The 19,720-nt window shown below is 34.7% G+C and overlaps 1 protein-coding gene across 1 annotated transcript in view; it reads left to right on the forward strand.

The window, feature by feature from the left end:
- Kiaa0825 (KIAA0825 ortholog) overlaps positions 1–19,720 on the forward strand; it is a 402,774-nt gene that overhangs the window by 62,447 nt on the left and 320,607 nt on the right. The window contains exon 4 of the mRNA XM_042691026.1: positions 710–1,379. Coding sequence (XP_042546960.1) covers positions 710–1,379 — 670 coding nt within the window. The remainder of the gene's footprint in view (positions 1–709; positions 1,380–19,720) is intronic.

Below are 19,720 nucleotides of genomic sequence, written 5' to 3' on the forward strand. Positions count from 1 at the left end.
GATTCTGAGAGAATCTTTATCCTTTTTGAGTCAGTCATTTCTTTGGAGAGAACAGAAATATTCTCAGATTAATTTTCAAAGTAAAATCTTTCTTAACATGGTTCTCAGAAAGGAATTTAAATGAAAGGTGACATTTTTCAATGTATTAAATTTTACTTCTCAGAATGGTAGCTATTAGTAGCCCCAAATCACATCCCGTATTTAAAGATTTCTGCCTTATTCAGAGTGATTTTAAACAGTATATATTCATTTGGGGTTTTTATAATAACAAGTACATTGATTTGTGCATAAAAATTATCTACCAGGAATTTATTATGAGTATCTTGAATTTATTTTGTCTTGGGAATACAATTCAATGAATGTTGTACTCAAGGTTTTTATTTAGAATTTTTAAGTTATACCTTTCATCCAGCTCAGGTTATATTAGAGGTAGGTAACACTGAAAGCTATTGAAAGCCTATATGTCTAAAAGTCTAATTGACTGAATAGTTAATCAACTGAGCTTTACAAAATTAAAAAAAATCATAAAATATAACATTCTAAAATATTGCATTGACCCAATTCCAAATGCAAAAAAAATCTTGAAGCGTATCAGAATATTGATTCTCAATTGAAATAAATGGTGAAATTGTGCATGCCTATGGAAGTAATTTTTTATTGTATGCTTAGATTTGATCACATTTCTAATGGTATAATTTACTTTTATTAGCAAGATTTGTTGACAAAAGAACAAAATCAAGAAGAAATGATACTGGATTTCCTTTGTGACCTCTCCTGCCAGAGCAATGTTTGCTTCCCATCGACTCTAAGCGGAATATCTTTCCATACCCTCTCTAGGAATTCCCTTCATTCAGTTGAAGATCACTCTTCTGTGGAAGTAAAGTCTATATGGGATGATGTAAGACTGCATCTTCGACGGTTCTTAGTGTGCAAATTAGAAAGACATAATGAAATAAATAACCCACAGCAAAAAATTTTATTGAAAAATCAATGCATACAAAAACTATTGTTTCTTTATCCAGAAAATGAAGTTATTGTCAAGTACCAAAACATACAGAATAAACAGCTAACAAAATTTCTGCAGGACTACTTTCCTTCTTATAACAGAGATTCGAATTTAGACGTAATAGTGCATGAATATGAAAGTACCATGCTTAAGTTATACTCAGTGATAAAAGAGGATTTTAATACGATATGTGAAATTTTAGCGCCATCCTCAACAGTGAAATTTATTAAAGAAACATACCTGGATACGATTACAGAAGAAATGGCAAAATTTCTACAAAATTTCTGTGAGCTGCTGTTCAAAGAAAATGCTGTTCGTGTGGTTAAGACCAGCAAGAGCTCCAGCAAGCATAGAGGAACAGTGCATGCTTTGGGTTAGTGACATTTCAATTTTGTTTGGTTTCATTTAATCCTTTGATACTTTTAAACTTTCTGGGCTGCTATTGTTGTTGTTTAGCTAACTATCATGACAAAATTGAAAATAAATGATAGAAAATGAATGTAATGAAATTTTGTAGCATGCATTTTTCTGATGCTTTCGTTTTTCTGTAAGTATAGTCATAGAAGCCTTTGCTCTCTAATCCAATTTTTAATGATATTGAAAATGTAAGCCAAAACATTTGCAAATAAGAATTTCTTTCCTCTTGATTGCATATGACAAGTGGTAATATAATGGTTGAAGCTATGTTACACATGTACAACACCAAAGAGTAAGTTTTAATCAAAACCTCATCAGGTAAAGATGAGTTGTTGAAAATTTCCTGAAATGTACATGAATTTAAATTAGAGGCTGAGAAATTGTAACACTTTAATCAATTCTAATAAAGAGCAGTTATAAAATATTTAATGTAAAATGACACATTTTAATTGCTAAGGAAGATACAACATTTTAATTGGAGCTAATTTTGTTTCCTCTAATATTTTTCTGAGAATGTACACTAATAGGTAGTTTAAAATTTTCTAATATTATTCAAAAGAAAAATAAGACATTATTATTCTATAATATACTTAACCATAGTTCCAATTTTCCATTAGTGGAGAAAATCAAGGTGAACTTATGATTATTTTAAAAATGATCATTAATCATGAAATTGAACTATATTTCTAAATTGGATTTCTAAACTATATGATTTAAGTATTTGAAATTATCATTTGGTGAATTATTATAGATCTTTTAAGTTACAGTCATTTCATATTACTAGTTACATAATGTTTTACTTATTTTCATTAATCAAATAGCTGAAGGCTGAATTATGATAGATGGTTTTCCAAATAAGCTAGTATTTCTCTTGAAGCTTTGTTTTCTGAGATCTAAATCCCATTGCAGAATAAAGTGCCACAGACAATCTGGGTCAGTTAATTCAGAAAAGTTGCAATTTTCTTCAAAGCAAATACTTTCATTTTTAACTTTTCACTCAGAGCAAGGTATATATGTCCACTTTAACACTAGAATTGGAAACATGTCCCCCAACTCATTACTGTAGATAACAGGGGTTGAAAAGATCAGCTCTGTATGCTTAAGAAGACCTATTCCTTATTATCCCAATTCTCTGGACAAGGAAAGAAGCTTGTTAAGTTGATTTGCCCTGGATTATGTTTTATTGAGTCAGGATTTGTACACAAGTCTTTATGTCTCTTATACCTATATTCTCAACCATCATCATCATTGGATCTTGACTCAAAAGTACAGGACTAAAATCCTCAGTCACTCATGAAAAAAATTGCAAAATTTTTTCAGTTCAGGATAACTACCGACAGGGAAATTCAGCTATATTGACTGTCTCTACTACAACCAAGACATTTAATATGTTTAAGATTCTGAGCTAACCATAGAATTGGGAGGAAAATGAGTGTCACTCCTACTATGGAAGAAATGCCCAAGAAGCTCAAAAGACCAATCATGTTTTTCACTAATATTTGGCCCAATGACCAAATTTTATTAAAGAGATACAGTTTTGAAATGAGCAAAAAATAATTTATATTGCTATTAGAAAAAAACTACATTTGCTTGAATTTGTTGTTATTTTCTTGTTTGTTTTTTCAGTAGTGGGATTTGAATGTAGGGCTTTGTACTTGCTGGGAATGCATTCTATCTCTTGAGCCACTCTTTTTACCTGCTATTTTTCAAATAGAGTATCTGTCTGTTTACCTCTTTGTTTTTGTTGCCTCACTTTCTCTCTCTCTCTCTCTCTCTCTCTCTCTCTCTCTCTCTCTCTCTCTGCCAAAAAGAGTCAGGACAATGGCCTCCTCTTTAACACTTTGTCTTTCTGTGCCACAGCAAGGATGACAAACACGCAACACTGTGCTCAACTTTTTATTGGTTGAGATAGGTTCTCATTAACTGTTTTTCCTGGGTTGTCTTTGAACTTCAGTCTTTCTGATCTCTACCTCCAGATTAGTTAGGATTGTAAGTTCAAGTCACTAGGTTCAGCTATATTATCATTAACAGTTCTGCATGTTTATTCTTTTTTTCTCACAGTTCATTTTTTTTTATTGTGAAAATACCGTACAGAGGAGTTACAATTACATGGGCAAGGTAATGGGTGCATATCAAGCATTGTTGCCTCCTGCTTTGTTTCCCCTTCCTATCTACCCCCTTCCCACCCCCACCCCCCCCTGCCCCGGCCAAAGTTGTAAAGTTCGTTTTTGGACATAAAGACTTGTACATCTTGTTGTTGCAATGGGTCAACCTGTATCCTTATTTAAACGGTTTATTTTTGCCCTTCCCTTCCACAAATTATACCAACATCAGAAATAATGAAAGCAGGTTTATACCATGGGGGAGGGACATACAAAACAACAAAGAAATCATAAATATGTTAGAAACAATCTCAAGAAAGAAAAAACATTTGAATACTTACCTAGGAGTTCATTTCACCTAACATCAACTTATCTGACCTTTTCTGCTTATCTCAGACATATGCTAGTTATTGCAAATAAGGGAAACCATGGGACCTGTTTCTTTGGGCCTGGCTTACTTCACTTAATATAATTTTTTCCAAGTCTTTCCATTTCCTAACAAATGGGGTAATGCCATTCTTTCTGATGGAGGCATAGAATTCCATTGTGTATATATACCACATTTTCTTGATCCATTCATTTCTTGAGGGGCATCTAGATTGGTTCCATATCTTAGCTATGGTAAATAATGCTGCAATAAACATAGTTGTGCTGGTAGCTTTAGTATGGTCTTGTGATCATTTGGGTAAATGCCCAAAAGTGGGATTGCTGGGTCATAGGGGAGCTCTATGTGGAGTCTTTTGAGGAACCTCCATACTGCTTTCCAAAGTGGTTGAACAAGTTTACATTCCCACCAACAATGCAGTAGGGTTCCCTTCTGTCCACATCCCCTCCAACATCTGTTGTTATTAGAGTTCTTGATTAAAGCCATTCTAACTGGGGTGAGGTGGTATCACAATGTTGTTTTGATTTGCATTTCTTTTATGGCTAGGGAGGTTGAGCATTTCTTCATGTGTCTATTGGCCATCCTTTCCTCTTTAGAGAAATTTCTCCTTAAATCTTTAGCCCACTTATTTATTGGGCAGTTGTTTCTTTGAGGATTTGTTGTTGGGGATTTAATTTTTTGAGTTCCAGGTATATTTTAGATATGAGATCCTTGTTCATTGTATGACTAGTAAAGATCTTCTTCCAATCTGTGGACTTTCTATTGATCTTGCTAGCTATGTCCTTTGTCATTCAGAAGCTCTGCAATTTTATGCAATCCCATGTGTCCAACTTTTCTTTAATTTGTTGTGTTTCTGGGTCTCTATTAAGAAAATTTCAGCCTGTGCCAACAAGACCTACGATTTCTCCTATTCCATCCTGTAATGTTTTCAGAGTGTCTGCTTTGACTCCGAGGTCTTTGATCCATTTGGAGTTGATTCTGGTGCAGGGTGATATATAGGGATCTAGCTTTAGTTTTCTACAAGTGATTAACCAATTTTGCCAGCACCATTTACTGAAGAGGCTGTCTTTCTTTCATTCTATTTTTTTAGCTACCTTATCGAAGATTAGATGGCTATATATCTGTAGGTTCATTTCTGGGCTTTCAATTCTATTCCATTGGTCCTGAGATCTGTTCTTGTGCCAGTACCAAGCTGTTTTGATTACTATGGCTTTGTAGTAGAGTTTGAGATTTGGTATTGATATTCCTCCAGCACTATTCTTTCTATTAAGGATCGTTTTTTATATTTGGGGTCTTGTATGTTTATTCTTAAAACTGGAGTTTTTAGATCCCAAGCTTCCAATCCAGGAGTCCAGTCTTTTTTTTATGAATTGGATTAATTTTAAGATGATACAGAATTCAAGAGTCGAACAAAAAGCAGAATATGGGAGGAATCTAGGCTGGATTTACTTTAAATTTACAGCTGAGGTAGGTATGGCTGACAAATGAGGATTTTTGTTTTAAAGGTGGTTCTTAATGTTTAGAGTCCTAGACAAAACTCCATTCTATCTATAGTTGTAGAGATATTATGGCAGGAAATTCAGATGTTGAATGGGAATGGAATCAAGGATCACCATCATCTCAGGGACAAGGAATAGCATACTTTTTGCAGATTTCTTACACCTACGACCAGGGGCCTTCGTTTCCAGCTCCTGGAGTTTCTTCTCTCCTCATTCTGTTTCTGCTTGCAGGCGTTGTTTTCCACATCATTGTCTTAGCTTGCTTCTTGGATGCTTTAAGGGATTTATCTTGCCACCCTCAGGAATGGACAGGATGCCAGCTGTGCCTTTGTCCAGACTCTGATCCAAAGGAAACTGGAAGCAGGCCGCCCTGTGCTTGGCTCCCTAGGCTGTGAGGTGTGCTCACTGATTGGCCCCCTCAGTCTTAATACTATAGAAGGAACATACATTAACTAACAGCAGTTAACATATATTGGTTCAGACTGGAATATGCTTTATCTTATTTAATCCTCTAACTTCCCTACAAGGGAGATGCCATTATTATACAGGGAGAAAGCAAAGATTTTTAAGTGATATCCTCAAAGAGAAAGAGTAAAGTCAAGACTCAAATTCAGGTCTGCCTGAATGTAGTCCTTAGTTTATGATGATGTTATATTGACAAAAACTCAGTATAGGAATCACATATCTAATTTAAAGATAATTCTCTAAATTTTCTCTGTTGCATCCTCCATGACCGCGTTTTAGCTGTGTTCCTCCTCCAAACTATACCCTAACCTGCATTGCTGTCATTTGAAAGCTACTTTTGCTTACAGTTCCTCTTTAGTGGTCAATTAACATACCTTAAGCAAGATTTCTATGTGTAGTATAATTCTAGCAAGCTGATTTTTATCTACTTGTGTGTATACTGCCTGTATTCTTGATGAGCTAAGACAGTTGAAACTGACTAAGCTTTAATTGCCTCTGGTTTTATATTTAGATTGAAGATTGATTGTTCTTTCCTGAATGGTCTGTAAATTATCTGTATTACTTGAACATCAAAGAAAATGATTGCATATCATTGTGTATGAGACATTGCAAGACTTAATATATATTAGTTCATTTAATCTTCTGAACAACTCTTCATATTCTTCACATATTATATATGGGAAAACTGACACTCATGTAAATATTTTCCAAGGTCATACATCTAATTAGCCAAATAAAGGGGCTTCCTCTGTTTTCAATGATTTAGTATATTATTGTTACTTCCTCCCCCAACCTCACCTCCCAGTACTGGGTATTGATTGAACTCAGGGTCTCTTGTGGGTTAGGCAAGGGCTGAATCCTCAGTCCTGGTCAATTACCTAGATATGCCACAAAACCCTGTGTCAAAAACAGAGATTGGTGCTGCATCTTAATATTAAAAATAATTGACCAAACATTTTCTCCTGTATTCTATGCTAAATTCATTAAATGTTTTTGCTTTTCTTTTTATTGACAATGACTCATAACTATGATTCATAGCTGACCTTCTCATTCACTTGGGATTATTACCTTAGAAACTGAGTAGGGTAGTTTTTATCCTCTTAGCCTAGCCTAGCCTAGCCAATCCCATCTCATCCTATCCTGACAGTTGGCCCTTTGATATTAATGCTTACCTGGGTACCCTCCAGTGATTTCTGCCTGCAATCCTGCCTCTCCTGGGCAGATATTTAAAATATGGTGAGAGTTCTCTGACTATTTTATTTGTGATAAGGTACTAGTTAGTTATCCATAGACTTCATTTCTTCACCTTGAAATTGTACACTTTTTTCTCCTTTATATTCATATGAGTTTGAATGTTTTGAGAGCATGTACTAGGTTTGTATCATAATAGATTTAGAATTGTATACCTTGTATTTTTTGTTCTTTGAATGAAATGATGAAATAATGCTTCCAAGATTATTATAGTCTTTATAATTTGGTGATCATATTTAGAAGAGAACAATATTGTTTTAGAAGATGGTTTTGTTTTGCGGTTGGTTTGCTTTTGAGACAAGGTGTCTCTGTGTACCCCAAGCTAGATTGGGTCTTCCCATGTCAGCATACCAAATGTGGCTGGAAATGTGCATGTGTGCTGTCACACCTGGGGTTTTTGCACAGTTCCAAGAGTTATTGAAAACTATAACTTTCTCAATAACTAATTTACTAATCTGCATACTTTCATTTGTCTTCTAATATTTTTGAGGAAAATTAGAAATTATTTTCTCAAGATTTATGATATAGTATTTTTTTCATAACTTTCGGGAAGCTAGAGACTTACAGTGGGCATTTTGACTATCACTTGATTTTTTTTTAAACTGAAGGCATGTATCATATTTAACTATATGTATATGTATATACATATACATATTATATATGTTTATACAGATGTCATCCTCATTTCAGAAAAACTATTGTCATTGTTACAGTGTAACATTTTTCTATATCTACATTTGGAATGTGCAGTTGATCAAATTAGTTTTAATTATAAAATTCTATTTCCTTTTGATGTAAGTGCTACTTTTCTCAGTCTGAAAAAAGAAAAGTGTGAGTAGTAAATTTCAGTTAAATACTCTATAATTTAACATGAAGGTGCAGTTTGGAGATTTTGATTCTAAAATAAATTTCATAGTTTCTTTTTTTTTTTTTTTTTGGTCAGTCGTGGGGCTTGAACAATATCACTGCCTCTTCAGCTCAAGGCGCGCACTCTACCGCTTGAGCCACAGCGCCACTTCCGGTTTTCTAGTGGTTTATTGGAGATAAGAGTGTCAAGGACTTTCCTGCCCGTGCTGGTTTTGAATCGCGATCCTAAGATCTCAGCCTCCTGAGTAGCTAGGATTACAGGCGTGAGCTACCGGACCCGGTTTTCCATGATTTCTTGTATATCTAATACTGGGCTCTTTTTGACGTAATTGTTAACTTAAAAAAGAAAGTCTTCAGAGAATATGATACATGTTTTGAATATTTGTGAGGTTTCTAAAAATCCTCAGTGGATGAGATTTTGAACTGAAGACCTTCTAAAAGCCTCTTCCTTTTTTCTTTTCTTTTCTTTCTTTTTTTTTTCCCCCTCTTGGAAGACTTTGGCCCTTTTAGCCAAGATGCTTGAGAAGGAGTTAGGGAGAAATCCCTCAGGTTGCCAAGTTCTTACGTTTAAGGAAGCCCTTAAACCAAAAATAAGATACACTTCTTGACTAGGGAGATACATAACAAAATTTGAAAGGAGACTGGTGGAAAGCTACCTTACTTCCTAAGCCACTCTGTGCCTCCAGTGGCTGTGGCCATTTAGTGGTGGTATTGGGAAAGAGTTCTGTATGTGTGCAGACAGACATGCACATAGCATGCAAGAGAAAAATCATGTGAGCAGTTACAACAGCATCCAATCCTCTTCTGTTCACTCAGGCAGAAGTAAACACCTCCTCTTGTTTTCTGATGACATCTATTTTCTAATACCAGACTAGTAGAAGGTAGAGTTTTAAGCAATACCAAATAGTACATAGCATAATATCAACTTGGTTGTCATCAATTTCTTTACAACAAGAATATAATTTTAGGTTTTTGTTTTAATTTGTACTGTACCTCAGGTGAGAACACTAACATGTTATTGTTAGCCCGCTTTTCTCTATTGTTGTCTCTGTTTTCCATGGAAACACTGGGACATCCTTGGTTTAAAATTACTTTGGTCTAAGTGGAAAGTACAAAGTCAGTCTGATTGTGAGTTAAATGTGCTTGTCCTGACTGATTTATTTACCAGTTGGCTTGTGACTGCAGATGAATCACTGAACAGTTTTGAACCTTCCTATTCAATAAAAGGAAAGAGTTTCGCTAGGATTCTTTTAAGTTTATACTTTTACCATCATTGATTACAACCAGAAATTAGGCCTGTCATTTGACATTGAAAACTACCACAATAGTTCTTCTCCCAATTGACAAGCTTATATATCAACTGGATAAGCAAGTGGCATGTATGCAACCATGAAAGATAGAAAAGCTCCTGTAAGAGGTCTATATGAATTTTCCTCCCCTTTGTTAATCTTGCAGACAACAACATTAAAAAAAAAACCCTCTCTTCAGTCCTTGAATATGAAGGGCTGAGGAGGCTGTGGGTGATCAAGCAAAAATATGATGTTCAGTTTTTCCTTCTAAAAGCTGTTGCTAGTATTTTTTTTCCTTTGCATTTTATCTCACAATCAAGTGTGTTTTGTTTTTAGTTTCCAATCTTTATTTTTTATTGGAGGATTTTTAAACAGGTAATTGAAAACTAAGATCATATGAATTAGAAAATTACTCTATATTGTTGATTGAAAAGAAACCCATATCTTTTTTCTGGCATATATTTAAAGTAGTAGGGATTTAGTAATGGTTTGAATTGGTTTTGTTTGTTTGTATGTTTGTTTTTTAAGGGAAGAGACACAACTCATTTCTTCAGGCCAGAGTCAGGAAGCAAGGACAAAACTTTTACACCAAAAGCATTTCAGATCCATACATATTAGGCTTTAGAAAAATCTTGAGATGCTTATCTCCAATGAACAACTCAGAAAAGATACAAATGGTGCTGTAGCTCAAGTGGTAGAGTGCTAGCCTTGAGCACAAAGTGGCTCATGCACAGCACCCAAGCCCTGAGCCCAAGCCCCAGGACCAGCAAAACAAACAACTAGGCTTTGTAAAGAACAAAAAAGGGATCTAGTCATGCAAGGTAAGAATTTTTATAAATTTAACGAGTACACTGAACTTATTAAATGTTTACAAATAATCTTAAAATACTTTTCAGCCAAGTTACCCAAGTGAGAACTTGAGTTTTAGAAGAATTGATCATTATGTATTTCTTTTATCTGTTGCCTTTTTCAATTTTCTAGAATATTCTGGGATGACCAGGCCATGCTCAAGAAAAGGAAGCTTCTTTTCTTCTAGTCAAGGAATGCATTCTCCCTTCTACCTGATTCCCTTCTGAAGTATTGAACTTTCTATAGTAGAAGTTCACAAGGTACTTTACTAGAGTAAGGGTAGAACTTAGAACTGTTTATTTGTTTAATTGATTGTTTGCTGCTATCCAGCATCACATTTGCTCAGGTCACTTGCCCAGCTGGCGCTCTTCCACTTGAGCCATACCTCCCAACTGGCCTTTTGCTGGTTATTTTTAGAGATGAAGTCTCATAGATGTTTGTGCCTGGACTGACTAAACCACAATTCTCTGGATTGAATCTCCTTAGTAGCGAAGATGACAGGAGTGAGCCACCAGCACCTAGCCTGAATTGATTTTTTTCCCTTGTAAAATGGTTTGAGTATATCTGAGCAAGGTAATAAGTATATTTCCTATCAAGCATTGTTACCCCCTCCTTTGTTTTTCCCCTACCATCCCTACTGCATTGTTGGTGGGAATGTAAACTTGTTCAGCCACTTTGGAAAGCAGTATGGAGGTTCCTCAAAAGACTATACATGGAGCTCCCCTATGGCCCAGCAATCCCTCTTTTAGGGATCACAAACACGAGGCCATACTAAAGCTACCAGCACAACTATGTTTATCACAGCATTATTTACTGTAGCTAAGATATGGAACCAACCCAGATGCCCCTCAGTAGATGAATGGATCAAGAAAATGTGGTATATTTACACAATAGAATTCTATGCCTCCATCAGAAAGAATGACATTACCCCATTTGTTAGGAAATGGAAAGACTTGGAAAAAATTATATTAAGTGAAGTAAGCCAGGCCCAAAGAAACATAGGTCTCATGGTTTCCCTTATTTGCAATAACTAGTATTTATCTGAGACAAGCAGAAGAGGTCCAAAGCTATGTACGTATGACCATATAAGCTGATGCTAAGTGAATGAACCCCAAGATAGGGACACAAAATATTTTATTTTTCTTGCTGTTCTTTTTAATGTACTTATAACGTGCTATGTGATTTTTTTTTGTTTCTTTGTATGTACTTCCCTCATGGTATAACCCCTGTTTTCACTGTATTTGATTCCACTGTCCTAAGTTGATTTTTAATACAAAGTCTCCTGTAGTTTGAAGAGTGAGTCTCATTTTAGCCAGTTTTTAGAGTCAGATTTAGATTTTTCTAGAATTATGACACAATTTATTTCTCTACATAGAAAATTAAACTTAACATTTTATACTGTGATAGCAATAGACTTCAAAGTTCTATCTCTGTGCATTTTCTATTTTGAATAGATTTGGAAATAAAAAGTCAAGCTTTGCATATTCATACAGGGAAAGGGAAATGATACTGTAAACTTTATTTTTTGCCGGATCCAGGCAACTAGTGCTTTACACTTGAGCCACACCTCTACCCTGACTTTTTGTTTGTTAATTGGAGATAAAGTACCTTAGACTTTTCTGCCCTGGCACACCTTGTTGATCTTCCAGAACTCTGGCTCCTGAGTAGCTAGGATTATATGCATGAGCCACTAGAGCCTAGTTCATTCTGTCAGTTTTCTAATTTATTATTTAAGAAGTATCTAGATGGAGAATCTCCTTTTATCCCCAGAAATGTGAATAAATTTGCTACACCTCAATTTTAAACCACAGTTAATAATACTGTTACTGAAATGCTTGAGCCAATTGTTGCCTGGTTTCAGATCATTCATTCATTAATAACATCAGTTGCCATTATGTTTGTATGATATTTCCACATTTTTGGATTATATTTTCTTTGCTAGCTCACCAACTAGAAATTAGAATGTGCAGCAATTCTGGACATTGTTTCATGGAAGAAAAAAGGCAGTTTGACTGATTTAGAAGCAATCATATTTGCAACAGAATTAAGGTCAGAAAAGATTCTGTCTAGAATGTCTCAATACCTCCTAAGAATGTAAGTCAACAATCACACTCAAAGGTTTTCTTCTTAAGAAAATTCTTATGTTCATGTTTTTGCTGTGAAAGTTTGTTTCATGTCTGAAAATTATATGTCGGATTTTAAAGCCATGAGAACTACATGGCTGTTCACACCCGTAATCTGAGTTAAGGAGGATCATGGTTGAAGGTCAGCCCTGGGAAAAATTAAGAGACCTCCATCTAACAAATAAGCCACCTTCATAGCAAACATGAGGCCCTGTGTTCAAACCGAAGACATAAAACAAAAAACCAAAAGCAAATGGGCCGGGCATGATAATACATGCCTTGAGCCTCAACCACGTGGAAAATATAGGTGGAGGCTACCCCTGCAAAAATATGAGGTCCTATGTTATGAACATAACTAATGCAAAACAAGGGCTGGGGGTCTGGCTCAAGTGGTACAGCACCTGCCTAGCATGTTCAAAATCCAGTAGTTCCAGTAGACAACCCCTGCCAAGGTAAATTAACAGTGGAAAGAAATGACTGGATGTATGTGCAATGCAGGGAGGTGTTATGTGTTTGGGCAGAGGGGTGTGTGTGTGTGTGTGTGTGTGTGTGTGTGTGTGTGTGTGTGTGTGTACGAGAGGGGTGTGTGTGTGTGTGTGTGTGTGTGTGTGTGTGTGTGTGTACGAGCGCTGGGTATGCCTACGCATTTATATGTGTGTGCATATTGTCCCTTGCTCAGACTTTGCTTTCTGCTGCATGTTCTCCAATTTCTGGCCTTATTTAGAGGCTTCTCATTTTCTGCAGCTTCTCAATCATTTTCCTTGAATAGAGAGGCGACAATGACTAAAAGTATATTCAGGGAGAGGGAATATAGATGTAAAGTTAATTTTAGTGACATTGTAGCTAATATGCACTAAATGTATTGACATGAACTTGCTCTTGGTTATCCATCGGTTATCCATCTACTTCCTCCTTTGGAGGAGTAGAAGGAAGACTTTCCTTGCTACACTTCACTATGACATTCACATGCTATAGATGAAAGATTAAAATAACATTGCTTTGGTTTCTTCAGAAGGTCTAAGATTTGTATACCATGTTATCCATCTAATAACATTCTTAAAAACTGGAAAAGGCAAAGGAGGAGGCAACAATGCTTGATAAGAAATGTACTCATTGCCTTGCCCATGTAATTATAACCCCTCTGTATGGTATTTTCACAATAAACAAAAAAAAGAAAAGAAAAAAACTAGAAAAGGCTTAAAAAATTAATGTACTGAAAATGTTTTTTTTCTTTTGGTGCTAGAGCCTCACACATATGAACATATTTGACCATAGCATCACACCTACGAAGTCAAACATTTGATCCAAAACAAATCTGCCTCAAAGTTGTTGTCATTTGATATCTCAATCTACTTTTTTTAATCTTATAGGATAGCATAGTCTATTCAAACAAAATAATAAAATTACTCTTGGTTAAGCGGACATAAATAACAACAGTTGTTTTCCTGAGACAGAAGCTTTCACATTCAGAGGTTAACATACCAGCAGAAGTGATGTGTGGTGAGGTTTTTCTTTCTGATCTACAGAGGCAGACCTTGGTGTTCTCAAATGGCAGAAGTGGTAATGGAGCTCTCTGAAGTCTTTTCTTAAATAAGAGCATTGATTCTATTTATAATGGATTAATACTGGTGATCTAATCACCTTCCAAAGACCCAGTCTCCAAACACTATTACCTTCTCAGAATTTCATCCTATCAATTGTGGCCAGAGAGAGTAGAGGTACACACATTCAGATCATAACAGGCAAAATCTGTCTTTTATACCTGGTATAATTTCCAAGCACTTTTTGAGTATGGACTGATCTTTACATGAATAGAATTTTATAAGGGAGAAAATAGTAGTGGCATTGAGAACTAAACCAATCAATTCCCTTCCTGCCAACAGTGGGAATGAGAAACTAATCCTTAGCTTTAAGTAAAATGTTCAAAACTCAGTGCAGTTTTCAGTAAGAAATTCTTTTGCTTCTGTCATTGTTAAAAAATTGAAATTTTACTCTTTTGCTTATAAAATTTTAAAATTTGCTTAACCAGGCTTTCATAAGAACTTTAATGATTGCTGTATCTAAATGGATATCTAAAATACATGTAAGGAAGTAGAAAGTTATTTTAAGTGGTGCAAGAGAGTATGCTGCCTCAATCAAATGCAAAACCTACCAGTGTTTTCTTTGACAACTTCTTTTAAACACTGAATAATAATAGAAAATCCTTGTCTATTATATAGAGAAGTATGATTTACCCTCTTACCAGTTGAATCTCTTTTCTAACATGTAGACAGGAAGTAGCCAGGATAGCAGGCAAGACAAAGTCATATATAAAAACTTAATAAAGTCTTTGTAATTATATGATGCCATTGAAGTATAAAAGATTAAATAACTTGAAGGTTTAATATTTAACTTTCATCACATGCTCATACTGAGCTAATTTTTACAATAAATGCCATTTTGTTGCCCAAATCATACTGAAATCAATTATCATCATCATTGCTAATTCTCTTTTGTGATGCAATAAAACAGTAATCCTTTAGCCATTTGAGAAGGGTGTATTTTTCTTGGTCATGATCACCAAAGCTATTAAGTATACAGTTGTCATGTTTGGTGCGATTTAGTGGAAACTGAATCCTGAAAAGTATTAGGATGATGCAGCAGTTATAATCCCATTAAGATTTAATAGCTAAACTCTCATGTATAATTAGAATGGAAAAACGAGGAAAACCTTATTTTGGATTTATGTTAAAGGTATTACTATACTACACAGTTTGGGTTCAAGCTTTACATTTTATGAGCGCTCTTTATTGAGCTTAAGCATTTGGCCTTAATATCTCATTATTCAGACATATGCAAATTAATACAAGTCTTCTATGTTTAATGGTAGGTAGTAGTCTTGGATTCTGCCTTATTTCTATAACCGAGACCAAAATGCAAAGTGTAAGGCCTTTATATTTTTTAAGAAACTTATTTGTGGTGATTTTACTTGCAGAAAATGTTTACTCTGACATTGATGTCTGCATTTAAAAACAGGGTTGCTAAATTTGAAATTTTTCTTTTAATATTGTGTTAGCTTTGTCATGTGCCACGGTATCTGAGACATGAAAAGCAGAACAGAAATCAGATAGGTGCTAAAAAACATTAAACACCCTGATATGGTTTGTATCCTTGTGGTTTTTGTTGCTGCCCCATGAGTTCTTTAAGGTTCTGTCATTTTCAATCAACAGAGGGAACATGTGATCAGTATATCTGATAAACTTGTCAATGCCTCTTTAAAGCAGGATTCCCCACCCTATTCAATTCATTTCAAGTATCATTGTGATAAGACAGAGCTGTGTCACAGGCAGCTGTGTATAGCCAGCTCTGTCTACAACTAATTTGTGCAGGAAAAAATTAAATCAGGAGGTAAATTATTTCATGATTGCTCATTCCCAACAGAGTTGGGCATCATTCTGAAGAAAATATCAAATAATTGATTTCAGGCTGTGTCAGACACATGCAATTCCCTTCTCTAATGGCTGTGTGTGGTAGTACCAGGCCTCAGGGGTCAGCAAGGAACTGGAAATAGCTTAGTGCCAGGCACGGCAATAGAGAGACGGAGCACATAGGAAATGAAGTGGCAATAAGTGCAATCCATAGGGGAAATGTGCTTCACTTGGAGTTTAATATATTGGTTCAGAATCTGGCAGGAAGCCATGCAACAATTGTTTACCTTTTTGTCAGCATCTGCATCTGTTCTGTTTTGTAAACAGCACTTAACTCTCAGTGGGTAAATGCTGGAATCAATAACAACTGTTAAGGGATTTCCATAAACCCCCCCAACCCCCCGCTTTTCATATTTTATAACAAATGCACACTACAAACAATGTTTGCCTTAGATTAACAAGGAACAGACATTAACAGGGTCAAAGGGAATTGGTTGGGAACATTTTATGGCTTCTTGGGCCTACAGTAATTATATCTGTGTGATTTGGACGTATTTTGTAACCTATCCAAATTAAACTATTAGAAAAAAGCTCTAACATGCAGTAATGAAGATGATTTTTTATAATTATCTTAAATACTGTGTATAGAAAACTGCTGGCACTGTAATAATTTAGTTCTGTGAAATATTGTGTGTTACATCTGGTCTGAAGAAATATTAAGTTGCCTTTTGCAGTTTTAGGAAATTAGTTATTATATCCAGTAGTACTAATTATTTTAAACAAACAGTTAAAAGAAAATACACACCACAGTGAGATATAAGAAAGGCCAATTTGTGACTTGTCTCTATAAAACTATTTCATTAGGAAACGCAAAAGAAAGAAAAACTAGCACTACTTTTCTGTTTCCTGTCTTAAGGATTTAGTAGATGAGTAGTACTATGATAAATGCAGGATTGTTTGAATAGTTGTGGAGCCACATAAAGAGAATAGTGCAGAGATCAGAAGACACTGTTAGTGCTGCAGCTAGTTATGATGCATACATTTCCTCTAATTTGGAAGTTCATTCCTTAAAATGTCTACATTTGTCATTTCTTTTATTTTCTGTTTTTTACTGTCAAGGTGTTTTACAGAGGGGTTACAGTTCTGTAACTAAGGTAATGAGTACATTTCTTGTCAAATTTGTTATCTCTCATTTTACATTTGTAATTTCTAAGTCACCTTTTTTTTAATATAAGTTCATATATAATTTTAATTTAAGCCTCATTCTGATCACAGAATATTTTTGTTTTTGATTTTCATATGACGAACATTCAATTTAATCTTTTTACAATTATTTTAAAAATGTATGTCTTTCTTAAATTTTTGGTTGGATTACCATATATCACAAATTAGGCTTTGAAGTTACCTGATTGATTCACTAAGTTCAGATTTGCCATTTTCCCCCTGTCTTTTCATTTATTTTTACATGTCTAAATATTCAGTGAATTTTTCAAAATTGGGGGATGAGGGCAGTGTTAAAGGTCAAACCCAGGGCCTCCAATGCTCTAACACTGAACTACATACTTAGCCCTTTTCAGTTGTTTTTAGAACAGTGTTTCACTTATCTAAATTATTTTGGCCTAGACTTCAAAAAGTAATTTGTCATTGCTTTATGAAATAGATTTAGTCATAAATAAGAATTTCACAATTTGGTAAAAATAACTTATTTTACATTTATTGAGACTATAAAATACTTAGGAATCATTTTCTAAATATTCATTTATTTGGTATTCTCTTCTTGTGTATATTATTTATTTTATGATAGTTACATGCAACTATAAAATCTACACATTGTAAATTCATTGTTATCTAGATATCATGTCTTTCATCATCACAAGAACTGTAATTCATATCATATAAGTTTATACTTCAAATTTTTATTGATGTATTTTAATAAAATATAGCATGTTTTCAGGCTTAGAGACTAGGTAAGCACTGCCATTTGTAAGTACATTCTAACCCCTTTGTACAGCTACCTATAATAAGTACAGTCTATACAAATAATAGCAATATACTTTATTAATAAGTCTGTAATGACATTTCCATGATTCTGTAAAAATAAAATGACATTTATATTTATGTTTATTATATTTATATTTATGTTATATTCTTTTATGTGTAAATAGGAAGAAAAGATATCTCTAGATTAGAAGCTTTTATGAAATTCATGGACAAAATATAGAAGCCAACTTTAATCTTCTGTAATCTTCTGTAATTTCTTTGCTAAAAGAAATATGACCACATGCTTCCAAATATCTCTTGAAAATTTAATATAAAAGTGAAATAGTTTAGCCCTCAATAATTATACTTTACCTCTTTTACATGCATTTGATAGAAATGAACATCTCATTATTTTCAATTCATGTTAAATATTTTAAATTGAATCCTAATCATTTAGCATGTTAGTTTCAGGCTATAGATTATAATTTTTGTAATCCCAAAGTGTTCAAAGTTTTGGGGCTCTTAAGAATAATCAAAGTATATCTCCTGCATTTTGTATTCGAATTAAATTTATGTATGTGTAAAAGGGTTTGAATAATTATAGTTATTATTTTTTTGTTTGTTGGTCATGGGGCTTGAACTCAGGGTCTGGGTGCTATCCCTGAGCTCTTTGCTCAAGTTCGGTGCTCTACTTTGAGCCACAGCACCACTTCCGGTTTGCTGGTAGTTAATTGAAGATAGGAGTCTCATGGACTTTCCTTCCAGAGTTGGCTTTGAACTGTGATCCTCCAATCTCAGCCTCCTAAGAAGCTAGGATTACAGGCCTGAGCCACCAGTGCCTGTCAAAGTATCTCTTAGTTGACTGTGTAAGGTATTTCCTGTGTTGTGTGGATATTGTCCATGGGTTATTAGTTAAGTTTTAAAAACTGAATTGCTTAAGGTAGCCTGGTGGGAAACATCTGGCCTGTGGGCCATATATAGTCCTTTGGTACAGGATAGGGGAGACACATGTTTTTCTTCAGCTGCTTGCATCCATCTGCCTGTATTGATAATTTTTGTATGGCCCATAATGATGTTACAAGTATCTGGTGGCCCTTGGTAGAAAAAAGTTTCCTGAGCCCTCAGCTGCAAAGGGAAATATAAGTGCTAATTAGCAAATTATGAAGTGCGCAATGGTACTTAGAGCATAATGAACATTTTCCCACTAGTAGCATACATTCATTAGAGACAATAGAGTCAACAAATTGTTGCTATGTTTTTCACCCCTACCTTCCCCCAGTAAGTAAAATATAGTGATTATTCACCATCACGGCAAAGATTTCTGTGTTAAAATCATAACCTGAATAAAATTAGAATTTGGGGAAAAACTATTATTAGTTAAAACTTACCCTGTTTGCGACTACATGTAGTATGCTTGTCGTTAATTTGGTCCTTTCTTTTAAGAACTTGAAGCCTCTGTTAAATTTGGTTTTCTTTCCTTAATTTTCTTCCTTCTCCTGGTGTTTAGGATGAACCTTTCAAAAGAAGACAGATATAGCCATCTTCATTTTAATTTTAGAATAATTTGAATGCAATTACTTTTCGTAGTCATCCATGGAGAATGACTTCATTATCTGTTTTCACAATTTGAATATCTATTTTTTTTTCTGGTGATATGGTAGAACTAACATTTTATGCTCTTAGTTTTTAAGGTATACTATTGAATCAGCCTTGAAAATTCACCCATAAGTCTTAATACTCTCTTCTTCTCTCTCTCTCTCCCTCCTTCTCTCTTCCTTTCTCTTTATATCTCTCCCTCTCCCTCCTTTCTGGTGCTGGGGATCAAACCCAGGATCTCATTGTGTACTAGTTATATGCTCTATCATGAAGCTATATCTGCAGCCCCATTTAACATATTTAAAGGCTCAATGGATATACTCCTGTTTGCTCCACAGATTTGTAAGCTAATCTAGTAAGACACTCTCTTCTTTTAGGTACATGCCTGTGATCATTTTCCTTGATACATAGGCTGGCATAGTAATCTTCTTCTGCATGCATCTGTAGTACCCTGCCATTATTAACTAGAGGTGAAAGTGTTTGG

This window comes from Dipodomys spectabilis, unplaced genomic scaffold (genome assembly GCF_019054845.1).
Source record: "Dipodomys spectabilis isolate Male_0828 unplaced genomic scaffold, ASM1905484v1 ptg000140l, whole genome shotgun sequence".
NCBI classification, from domain to species: domain Eukaryota; kingdom Metazoa; phylum Chordata; class Mammalia; order Rodentia; family Heteromyidae; genus Dipodomys; species Dipodomys spectabilis.